Below are 12149 nucleotides of genomic sequence, written 5' to 3'. Positions count from 1 at the left end.
ACTCTTTCAGTAGGCTACTTTTATGATACACAGGTAGGTCACGCTCACTGTCCGTAACTATAGCCTCAGAATGGAGAACTTGGGTCTGTCCAGTGAAAATTTCACATGATACAGGCAGTGTTTTAAGGAAAGCAATTTTCGTTAGCATCCAGAGGGGGGTTACACTTTGAAAATCAGTCTAATAGTGTAATGCTACTTTTTAGTTTGTCATCTCCTTGTCTTAAATTATTTTTATTACATGCTAGTTTCCAAATTTTGTTGTAGAGATACAGGAACAAAATTTAAATATCCTCTGTACAACAGAGGAAAGAAAGGCTAATAGTATATGTTATATGATACGATACAGTATTATACGTTTGGGGGGTTTTGTGAGCTTTCTATTTTACATACCTGAACAAATTTTCAGTTGCAGTATAGACCTGTATAAATATGTGGAATATTTTCTTTTTATTGTCCTTAGCTTTGTATTGACAGCTAATAAAAAGGTATAGGTCAAAATTATTCATTGTCTTTTATCTTATGCCAGATCCTTTGTAATCTTTTAGCAGTAGATGGTGTTAATGATCCTGATGTTCTGGCAATTAATGGAGGTAAGAGGACTGTTTAAAAATTACTGCTTGTGTGTGATCTAATGTGATCCATTTTTTTTCTAATATACATTTTTATCTCTTCGTTCCAGCTTCTGCAGCACTTGCATTATCTGATATCCCATGGAATGGTCCTATTGGTAAGTAAATATTTTGAAATGATGGATGATTTGAACATAATGCAAGATTTAGACCACAGTTCACGCTTGCTTTTTTAGTAAGAATCTGAAGTCCACTATCTTTTGTTTCAAGTATTGAAAATAATTTTACAATGGATAGAATTATTGCATTTCAAAGCATTATTTTTCCTGGACTAAATATACTTCTGGAAGGATTTATAATCCAGAAATAGTATAGTGTAGAGACCAATAACTTAATTTTTTTTATTTAGAGAAACTTGGTCTCGAAAAGCATTTGTTTAGAAAATAGCTGGATGAGAATACTTTTTCTTCAGTAACTCAAGAGGAGCTTTATTTCATTGTGAATAATTTTGGGGAAGAGAAATGATCTAGCCAAGAACAAATACTTAGCTGTATTTTCCTTTCACCTGCCTTTTTTCTAGAAAATATGTGCTCAAATGACAAAATAAAAAAAAATGAACACCCCACAAACCCAATAGACTTACAGCCTTATGTATATGCCCTACCCAGTAATACTACCCAAAAGAAATTCAAGAATAGATAATTTTGCCTGACAGATTTGTTCTTAATATATAGCTAACATGCTAATATTTTAAAATGAATCCATAGCTTTAATTATTGTTTTTAGATACATAATTTTCAAAGTGAAATGATGCCTTGAAGAACTTCCTTATTATAACAATAATTTCTGGAATTTCTTTGTAGGTGCAGTAAGGGTAGGACTTGTTGATGGAGAAACTATCATCAATCCAACTCGAAAACAGATGTCTTCTAGTGCTTTAAATCTAGTTGTTGCTGGAGCTCCACAAAGTCAAGTTGGTAAGTAGGTTAATTACTAATATCTAAGAGTTTGAAAATCTGCAAGAAGCACCTACTTGATGTTTTCCTAATCTTTGAAACTTGTATTTTTACACAATAGTGATAGGTTAGGTAACTTTCAGTTAAGTAAATTCCGTTATATTTAGCAGTTTAACGTTAATCTGTATTTACTCAGTTCAGTTAGATTGCTATTGAACAATAAAACAGTAATTTACTTAATTTTTAACTTTCCATTGATAGTTATGTTGGAAGCAACTGCCGAGAATATACTGCAACAAGACTTCTGTCATGCCATCAAAGTAGGGGTGAAGCATACCCAGCAAATAATTCAGGGAATTCAACAACTAGTGAAAGAATGGGGTGTTGTCAAGAGAACTGTTCAGAAGTTATTTGTTGCTCCTGAAGAGATTGTGGAATGTGCAAAGAAGTAAGTTCAGAACAAATAATTTTGATCTAAATTCTGTGAAGTGATTCAGAATGCTTATTTAATGATTATCTAATTTGATGAGCTCTGATCAGATAGTTTGGGGTTTTGTTTAACAAAATAACGTGTTTTGAATGTTCAGAATTACTTGCTGTGTTTTCTATAGAAAACTTAGGAACGTGGCCTTCAGCTCTCTTCTTTTATACTTAGTAAGAAAGACAGGGCCAAACAAATACACTGAAAACCTGGTGAAAGTAGTGTAAGTTAACATGCTGTTCTTATGGAATGGTGACAAGAGGAGTCAGGATGTTGGCCTGAATGAGCCTTGCTGTGGAAGTGCAGCAGCTTCCTGCAGGAGAGCAGGTGGGAAGGACAGCTGGAGCTGGTAATGCTTATAAACGTCTGGTGCTTTCACACTGCTAATGAAAACAAACAGTCCTCAAAAAAACCCCTAATTATATAAGTGGGTTTGAAGCTATGTTTTCAAAACTTCTTTCTTTTCTTCCAAAAGACTTGCTTTTAACAAGATCTATGCGGTGTTCACGGATTCTAGCCATGATAAAGTAAGTAATCAATTCAAACATGATATAATTATTTTTGAATTAATATGAAACTGTAGTAAGATTTAGTTTTTTATGCCAATGTTAATAAAAACTCTTCTCCTCCTCTGCATATATTTTGCAATAGTGATAATAATTGTTCTGTAAATTCTTACCTACCAGAATATTGGCTTGCAATACATGGAGATGGAATACTCTTTTCACAAGGAGTCACATGGAAAAGTTGAGGGGTGATGGGCCAAGTTACTCCTGGGGAGATTCTGATTGGACACAAGAGGGAAATTTTTTGCAATGAGAACAATCAGCCATTGAAATAATCTCCCCAGGGAAGTGGTGGATTCCTCAACATTGGATACTTTTAAGATTCAGCTGGAGAGGGGCCATCTTGTCCAGACCATGATTTTGCTGAGAAAGGTTGGACCAGATGATCCTTGAGGTCCCTTCTAACCTGGTATTTTATGATTCTGTGATTATTCATCTTTGAATTTGTGTGACAATCCTCTTCCTTATTCCTTGGGGTTTACAGAATTTTAAAACAAACAAAAACCCAACAACTCAAACCTCTTTTGTTACTCTGCCCTGTGGAGTTAACTGGTTGCAAATCCTGTGTTCTAGATTTCAAGAGATGAAGCAATTAACAAAATAAGGCTTGAAACGGAAGAACAGCTGAAAGGTATTATTTTCTGCTTTCTTAATATTTAGAGAATGCTTAAATGGAGCTAGCACTACTTAGAGTTACAGTGTGCTCTTTGTCAGTGAAGCTATTTCAGTGAAAATTCTGTAAAATTCATTTTCCAACTTCAGATTCAATTTCTTTTTTATACCCAGAAAAATTTCCAGAGGTTGAGCCTTATGAAATCATGGAATCTTTCAATGTGGTTTCAAAGGATATTTTTAGAAATCTTGTTCTGACTGAGTATAGAAGGTAAGTGTATCAGACTCCTACTGAATAATATTTGTATCAACTTCTTATCCAAGACTATCGTTTCATTGATCTCATAACTTCTGCTTGTAACTTTAGGTGTGACGGGAGAGATTTGACTTCCCTCAGAGATATTAAATGTGAAGTGAACATGTTTAAAATGCTTCATGGATCAGCCTTGTTTCAGAGAGGTCAAACACAGGTAGTATCTTTAAACATCAGAAATTATAAGTTAGTTTATCAAAAGCTGAAAAACTTATATCTTTAATTTAAATGCAAAGTTCCCTTTTTCTTCACATTCAAATAGTAATAACTAGAAAACAGTTTAGATTTAATTAAAATGTATCTAAGTCCATCAAGACAGTAGACAAAGCTTGGCTCCTTGCTACGTGACAGTACAGATGTTAGGATAACATCTAGGCATATGTGCCCAGAAAGAGTCTGGTAGGCATTATTGTGTCTTCAGGCTTTCTGAAGAGTGTCTAGTAACCAAAGTTAGATGCTGTAGTAAGTCCAAAATCATATCTTTTTTCATCTCTCTATGTAGGCTTCATTAAAGGTATTTGAAACAAAAGCTTTTCAAGTAAAATATAATCCTGTTCATATTTAGAAAAATGGAGGACTCCATTAATGGGTCACTGGTACGTAGGGCAGCGCTAAATTGTGCGTGTCATGAGAATTCTTTTAAAAGGAACTTCATATGTAACCTGGACTAAATAGGGAAATTGTACCAAAAAAACCCAATCACATTAATGACTTTTTTTTCCTCTTCGCCAAAAGTGTCAGATGTTGGGTGGATTGAATTAAGATTGTACACAAGATTTGGTCTTCTATATTTTTATAGCTCATTTTCCTTAGAAGACTGTCAGCCATTGGTGTGACTTATTACAGGGTACATGGGTAGTTGCAAATGGTGATTTACTCCTCAGTGTTATTCCCTCTTATCCCACTAAAAATAACACATGCTGCACGACTGTGTGATAAACAGGCTTGCTGTTTTGCACGATGCTGGCTCCATCTGGGCCTGGCTGTTAAAGTAGTTTGGTTTCTTAATGAATAAACTGTTCTAGGCTCCTACCAGGTTAAGAAGCATTAAATTAGTATTTTTAAATGTGATCGCTTGTAAGATTGTATAATTACAGATTATGAATAAGTTTGTGTGATGAAGGGAAAAAAAAACTTGCAGAAGTGGTAGCTGATGCCATCGTATTTGTTGCTGAAATCTTTCTTTTTAATTCTTCATGAGTAGTAAAAGTTGTGAAACATAGAAGTGTTTGAGTGCTTTCTTTACGCTCTGTCTTTTTATTCTAGGTTCTCTGTACAGTTACATTTGACTCGATAGAATCAAGTGTAAAATCAGATCTTATCTCAACAGCAGTGAGGTATGTATATCTTTTGGTGTTCTGTCAGTGGTAATAAAAGAGGGTGAGCATTTAAGAACAGTTGATAGAAGTTCTTTGAACTTTGACATTTCATATATGTATTCATTAGGATTGAAAAATATGTAAAATCAGACTTAGAAGTGGCCTATTTCCAAGAGATCTTAGCAGTTCTTTTTTGTTAAGATGACATCAATTCCACAGACATGCATTTGAAATTGGAGAGTGTTACAAGTAACATCCAGTCTGGCTTTGAGAGAAAGAAAATAGTGAATTACTCTTGAATCTGTAAAACTGTGTCCATCTATCAAGTCTCTTTAAAACTGATGAAAGTTGATTCTCTTCTTGTTCCAAATATTCATCATCACACTTGGAACTTGATATGTATTCTACTCATTTAACCTCTTTCTCACAAGTTTTGAAGTTTTGCTTGATAGGTTGGATGCACGTAGCCCATGAAGTGCTGGTTTTGGGGAAAAAAAAAAAAGGCAGATAATTGGAGCGGTGGAGATCCCCCAACTGAATCAGCCTATCTAAATATTCTCATTTTGTCTCAAAATAAAAATGTTCAGAGGGTGAAAACATTTGTTTTCTTTTTTTTTTTTTAATGGAGTAAGGAAAATTTAACTTTAGGATGTAGCAAGCAAGTCTTTGTGCTATTAACATTTTATTGCCGAGGGCTAACTTGTTGAGGAGGGGAAACCCCTTTAAAGCTGGAGTTCAGTGATCTCATCCCACCAGTGTGGGAGCTGTTACATTTTAGTGTGTCACCTTTGCTTTAGTTAAATTTTTTGGCCTAGAGGTGTTTGTCCATATTGTGTAATTTTGGTATTCTTGGAAATTAGTTGGTGTTAAATAATGGGTTTTAATTAGCAGTCATTAGGTTGCTCCATGAATAAGAGATTGCCTCTGTATGAAACTAGATGCAAGTCTTGACTTGAAGCAACTTTCTTTATAGATTAGCTTTCTTTGTATTTATTGCAAAGAGTCAAGTCTTGTGGTGCTTCAGTAACTTTTTTGAGCACAGATTTCTTTTTATATAATCAAGAGCTACTTTGTGGTTACAGATTTTCAGTTTTCCTTCTGAGTGCTTACATTTCTGAGTCCTTACTGCAATGTGTGTAGCAAGATGTTGATGTTCTTGAAATGATTTTTTTTTTTTTTTTCCCTTCTTTCAGACACACCAAAACCAGCATAAGGACCTGATAAGGTCTAGTCTATTCTAAACAGCTAGGGAAACTGTTTTAATGATGATGATTAACATGAGGTTTTTTCTTTGTAGACTATGCTTTTTAATTTATTTACTACATAGAAAAACTTAGGAAAAATGTGGGTATAATCAGCAAACCTATTGATTTGTTGTTTTGGCTGGGTCTGTTTGTAAGCATGGCTGAATATAATCTTATGTATTACCTATTGTATGTAAGACATGTTTGGCTGCTCTTTTTTGACATGGTCTTGTTTTTTAATTAATAGTGGAATAAAAGATAAGAACTTCATGCTACATTATGAGGTGAGAGTTTGACTGTGTCAGTTTTCTGCGTGATTCACAGAAGGGCTTCATGTCTTGCTTTTAAAGGTGAAATTGATCACTTCCAAGGATAGAAATGATCTCTAGATTTGCTAAAATGTATTAATTCTAATTCATATGTGAATTTATACCGCTGTTTATGAACAAAAGTGCTGGTTTCCTAAAAAGCACTAGATAATTTATAAATTGCCATTTTATACAGCCTTTTTTAGTATCTTAACATTAGGTTAGCTCCTTAAGAATGGGTTATTACTGAAAGCAGGATTAACCTACTCTATTATTTTTAGTAAACTCTATTAATATGTTCAGCTGACATACTACACCAATAGTAAATAAATGCTTTTACATGTTGGATCTCTCTCAGCCTTTGGAACTTGCCCAGAGTAGTTCCTACAGGCAACAGGCATATCTTGTTCCATTATCTGTATGACAGAAACAAGATTTCTGATACGTTGTTTGACAAGTTTTAATTGGAGTAAGCTTGTGTCATTTTTCAACTACCTTGCAACTGCTTTATTCTCTTTTGTTCTGTGGAAGTAAAGCACTTACTAAATGCTACCTGAACTTGTTTGCAAACTAAGTGACTGGTAGAAGTCATGTGGTGGTTTGATTTTTTTTTTTTTTTTTTAAAATTTGTTTTTACCTTGAGATGCACCAAAACTTTTAAAAGGAGAAAAAAAAAACTAGTTAATTTTTCTATATACACATTTTTTTACTTCATAGTTTCCTCCTTATGCAACTAATGAGATTGGCAAAGTTACTGGTATGAACAGAAGAGAACTTGGACATGGTAAGTTCAGAGGCGAGAAGTCCCATGCTATAAGTTTTAATGTTTTGTCTGTTTTTATTTATGGATCACATGGTGGTTTGGTTTTGTTTTGTTTTTTAAACAGGTGCACTGGCAGAAAGAGCTTTGAAACCAATTATTCCCCAGGATTTCCCATTCACAATACGAGTTACTTCTGAAGTTTTAGAGTCAAATGGTATTATGATTTTCGTATTTGTAACCTAGTACTAGGGACTAAACTTGGTTCTTAAAAAAGCTCGAGTTTGACAAACTTGAGTTGTATGCATTTTAGGCAATAGATTTCATGTTTAGCTTTCTTAATCTTGATAGCTGTTTTACCTGAAGTACTTATAATAAAAAGGCTGTGTATGGTCATGAACAATAGACCTTTCTTTCAATTTATGTAACAGCACAGAATCAGTATGAGATGTAAACATAAATTCTGAGTTTAATAAAGTGGTATTTGGGGGCATTTTTATGCTATAGAGTGAGGAAAATAAATCAGCATGTATGGAGACCCATTCTTTACTGTTTAATCTCAGCTGGTACCCTGACTGACTTAGAGGGAACTTCTCCTGGCTGTCTGTATTTGTTCTTTGCTATCTTCCCAGTCTGGGAGAGAGCTGTCCATTTCACCTTTCTGCAGATTCCCCTGTGTGGCAAGATGTTCCCTGAGGTCCACCTCCTGTTTTCTAGCACTATAGTGAGACTAGGTGGCTGGGAGAAGGGCTTAGTGGAGAAAGGGAAGGAGTCACACTTGCAGCTTCCTGCGAAACCCACAGATTCCTTGTCTAGAATATTTAATATTAGTTGTGATGCTTGTTGAGCTTTTTTGGTATTGGTAACATGAAAGATTCAAACTATATTACCCATTTCTTCTTAAAAATACTTCTGCTACAGAAAATTTCTAATTGCAATTATTTGTTGTTGTATGTGTGTTGCTGCACAGTATTTTCTAGCTAGCAGCGAATTAAGTTTCAAACTGTCATTGAAGACTATCACTAGGAAGTTTTGTTTCAATACTTCTGACCAATGTTTAATACTTTCTTTTTCCCTGTATTCTAACTCTGTAGGGTCCTCTTCAATGGCTTCTGCATGTGGTGGAAGTTTGGCATTAATGGATGCAGGTACAAAATATGGCACCTATAAGGATAAACTACATGTGGTAATATGTTACAAGATTTGGAAATGACCAAAGGTTATAAAAATGTATTTTTATTTACCACTGTTAGGAGTTCCAGTGTCAAGTGCAGTGGCAGGTGTAGCAATAGGTCTCATTACCAAATGCAGTCTGGAAAACGGAGCTATTGAGGACTATCGTTTGCTGACAGACATCCTGGTGAGTGTTTCTAGCATTGTTGGTTTTATTGCTGCTTAATTCTGTAAAATATCCTCTATGGCCTTTTTTTGTAACATTTTGCCCAGTTAATTCTGGCACGTACACTACTGGAAATGTGGAATAATTTTATCTTCTCTGTTTTGTCTCCCAAATTCCTCCCTTATGTTCAGTCATGTTTCTTATTTTTATGTAATTACTCAGTTATTTCTTTTAAGCTCTCATAAGCTCGCTCTTTCCAATGATTTTTGTCTTTTCTGTTAGGAGAAAGAGATTCATAATTCTTGAATACTTTAGTTTACTGAAAAAGACAATATAGTGGATAAAGAACGAGCACTTGGCAAAGTGGTGGGGGGGGGGAATTGCATATTATCACGCTGCTCTTGGATCTTTCTGTGGCAGCCACTGACAGTACAAAATCAATTGTGGATCTGTTATTCAGAAACTAGTCCACAAAAGCTCTTAATTATGAGGAGAGAAAGGAATGGTGTCAATCCTGAACAGCAAAATAAGGCTGAAGAAAAACACGTGAGTCTCAGAAGTAATTCCAAGTCTGCAGAACTCCTTTGTGGCTTATTGAAACACAGAATGTACTTTTAGTATAACGAGACTTGACACTGGGATCAAGTTACTCCAATTTGCTTTCTTTTTGTCTCTGCTGGTAGGGAATTGAAGATTACTATGGTGATATGGATTTCAAGATGGCGGGTACTAATAAAGGAATAACTGCCTTGCAGGTATCATAACATTAAATCTTCCTAAAATGAAAGTCTGAGAATGTATCTAAAAAAGGTTTCCTTGCATATTGATGTCACTTAACTCTTTTCATATTAGGTTGATCTAAAACTGCCAGGAATACCAATAAAAATTGTAATGGAAGCTATTCAGCAAGCTACAGGTGGGTCCATATTTGTATTTGCACCTATTTTATCATATTAAATGATAAATTGTGTTGAATTCCAAGTTTTATGAAACTAAATAATAAATTATGAACTTTTTTGTTCTTATGGTGGAAAAAAGCTGCTATCTTCAACAAAACTGGTCTGGTTTGGGTGTTGTCTGTTATACTTCAAGATAGGGGCTTCATGCAAAATAAATAGCTTTTTGTGTCAGAGGAGAGCATTCGGTCTCCAAAAAGCCAGGCCCTTCCTACCACACTTAAGTTTCGTATTATTGTATATAGTGTCAGTGAAACTGTCTGCTGCTCCTGGAGGTTACTTTATTAAAACAGAACAAAAATGGTGTCATACATCATCAGTTGAGTATAATGGGTAACTTTTTTTGAAAAATGGCAATAAAATCAGTGGCATAGCAAAGGCGTGGGGGGAACTTGTATGGAAGAGCAACATTAGGGTAGAGAAATACATTATGAAGTATTTATGTGCAGTATTTTGGATCTGACAGATACAAGTACAACATTACTAAGCCACAATGGTTGATAAAATTTTTTCCGTACTGTATTCAAACCATATGAGGTGAGTTGGCAAAAAAAGGTTTGCTCTTTGCTGTGCAATAAATCGGTAAAAAGGGTTGTTAAAAATAAGCTCCAAACTAACTTTAAAGTAACTTCAGGCAAATTTTTAAATGTCTCTTGAGCAGCGAGTTCTTAGAACTTAAGTAAAAGTCCATGTCATCTCAGGGAGTTCATGGTTAAGATCTAGCAGCTTGATACCTGATGAGTAACACAGGTAGAAAAGGCTGAAGTGCACCTTTGTGCACTGAAACTCTGGATTGCTTTTGGTTGGTGAAAACTGGGAGAGGGAGGAGACGTCTGTTGCTAGTTAAATATGTAAAGTGTTACCGTAACACCAAGATGGATTTGAACTAACACACAAACATCCTATTACATGACTTTTTTTCAATCCATCGTAATGTTATAAAAAGAACAGTAAACTATTTCTCATTTACCATAAATTCAGCTATATTTGTTACTGAAATTTACTGCTGTCTGTATTCTGCTGTGTACAGCTAAAATATTCTTGAGCCATATGAAAAACTGAAGCTACAAGCTTCAATAAGGATTTAACTAGTTGTAAGAGAAAATTTTCGACTTGATTCTAAAAGCAAGATTTTAGTACGAAAACCCTTATTAAAATGTAAGAGCTAGTAATTCCTATTCAATGGTGTATCACTTCAAGCAGCTCACCTAAAGCTTCAGGCCAGTGTATCATAACTAATCAAAGCTACACCCTGTTGCTCTTATCAGCACTCATTTCTTTAAATAATACCTGGAAACAGAACTGTATGTAATGTTCTAGGCTGCATAAAATCAATAAATGTGCTGAAGGCATAGGTTTTGTATGCACAGAGCAGAATGCTGTACTGCAACAAACATGCACTACCTGAAATGTGTTAAGTTACCATGATAAAGCCTCAAGTTAGGCGGGAGGCAGATTTTTATGAACGGATATTTATCTACTTTATCACAACTGCATACATTTATTTTAATATTATACAAAACTCTTTATTTTTCCTTCCTTCTCCTTTCTACCCCCCAAACCCAACAGCTGCAAAGAGGGAGATTTTACAAATTATGAACCAAACGCTGGCGAAACCCAGACCTAACAGAAAAGAAAGTGGACCAGTTGTAGGTAATGTTAGTTGTATGTTGATACGAATTCATATCTTTTATAATTACCTTTTTAACAATAAACTGCTGCTTAAAACAGCTTTTTAAATGAAAAAACGTGTTTGTTTTATGTTTCTGCCCCTGCCTCTTGGGGTTATTTTTTCTCTGGGTTTTTTGAGGTTAATTTTCATTTTTATTACCATGTGGGGCAGCACTGTACTATTTCACTGTACACCAGAAAACAGAATTAAACTGAAGTTATGTGAAACTCACAAAATCAGAATGGATATAGGTGTCACTATTGAATCAGCTTAAGGTCACTTACACTTATCAAAGTATTTGTATTCTCTGTTTTCATTTATTTCAATTCTTACATGTAATTACATGAATGTTCAGCAAATAATACAAGTAGCTACAAAGATTAAAACCTAAATGAATGTGACTTAATTTTTGTGATAGCTTTCAAGATTATTATATGTAGCATTTCAAAGTATTTTTAAATGTTCTTTCAGAAACTATCCATGTTCCATTATCAAAAAGATTAAGATTTGTTGGTCCTGGGGCCTATAATTTGAAAAAACTTCAAGCACAGACTGGTAAGACATTCTTGCTTCCTGTGATAATTCATCCTAATGTGTTACTAGCTTCCCTTCTCTATATGAGTATTACTAGTGTGGAGTTTTAATTAGTGGATCTTGGTAGCACAGGTATTATTAGCACAGCTATTGCTGAATCTTAATGCTATCTTTATGTTCTTTCAGAAGATGTAAGTAGCTAAATTTCCCAAATTGTTTTGTAGACCACTTCCATAAAGCTGGCATTTGGGCTTCAGTAGCAGCAACCTAATAAGTAGATAGGAAGAACTTTTAAGAGAAAAGGGTATTTTGAATTTGTGCTTTTTGCTGCAGACTGCAAAACAGTATTTGCCTTTGTTTTCAGACTTGTATGTTTAGCTCTTCCAATGCTCAGTACAAACTGAGTCTGTACTATATCTTGATAAGAGATGCATGTGTTTTGAAGAGCAAGGTGAAGCTCACTTCAGCTACACTTAGTTGTGTAGATTCTCTCTGTAAAAGTGCTTGCAGTTTGTCTTGC

General features: G+C 34.7%; 1 protein-coding gene across 1 annotated transcript in view; it reads left to right on the top strand.

The window, feature by feature from the left end:
* The window catches only part of PNPT1 (polyribonucleotide nucleotidyltransferase 1), a gene marked incomplete at its 3' end in the record, with an annotated part of 16469 nt that overhangs the window by 2516 nt on the left and 1804 nt on the right, over positions 1-12149 (top strand). Inside the window, exons 4-21 of the mRNA XM_009698240.1 lie at positions 527-590; positions 680-727; positions 1433-1546; positions 1787-1973; positions 2482-2533; positions 3146-3203; positions 3359-3455; positions 3552-3654; positions 4764-4834; positions 6308-6344; positions 7086-7152; positions 7256-7345; positions 8223-8276; positions 8382-8488; positions 9151-9222; positions 9320-9383; positions 10993-11076; positions 11567-11650. Of these exons, the coding sequence (XP_009696542.1) occupies positions 527-590; positions 680-727; positions 1433-1546; positions 1787-1973; positions 2482-2533; positions 3146-3203; positions 3359-3455; positions 3552-3654; positions 4764-4834; positions 6308-6344; positions 7086-7152; positions 7256-7345; positions 8223-8276; positions 8382-8488; positions 9151-9222; positions 9320-9383; positions 10993-11076; positions 11567-11650 (1453 nt within the window). The remainder of the gene's footprint in view (positions 1-526; positions 591-679; positions 728-1432; positions 1547-1786; positions 1974-2481; positions 2534-3145; positions 3204-3358; positions 3456-3551; positions 3655-4763; positions 4835-6307; positions 6345-7085; positions 7153-7255; positions 7346-8222; positions 8277-8381; positions 8489-9150; positions 9223-9319; positions 9384-10992; positions 11077-11566; positions 11651-12149) is intronic.

Source organism: Cariama cristata, unplaced genomic scaffold, assembly GCF_000690535.1.
Source record: "Cariama cristata isolate BGI_N322 unplaced genomic scaffold, ASM69053v1 scaffold16264, whole genome shotgun sequence".
Taxonomy (NCBI): domain Eukaryota; kingdom Metazoa; phylum Chordata; class Aves; order Cariamiformes; family Cariamidae; genus Cariama; species Cariama cristata.
Note: the sequence above shows the minus strand (reverse complement) of the source record. Positions and strands in the feature narration are given on the sequence as shown.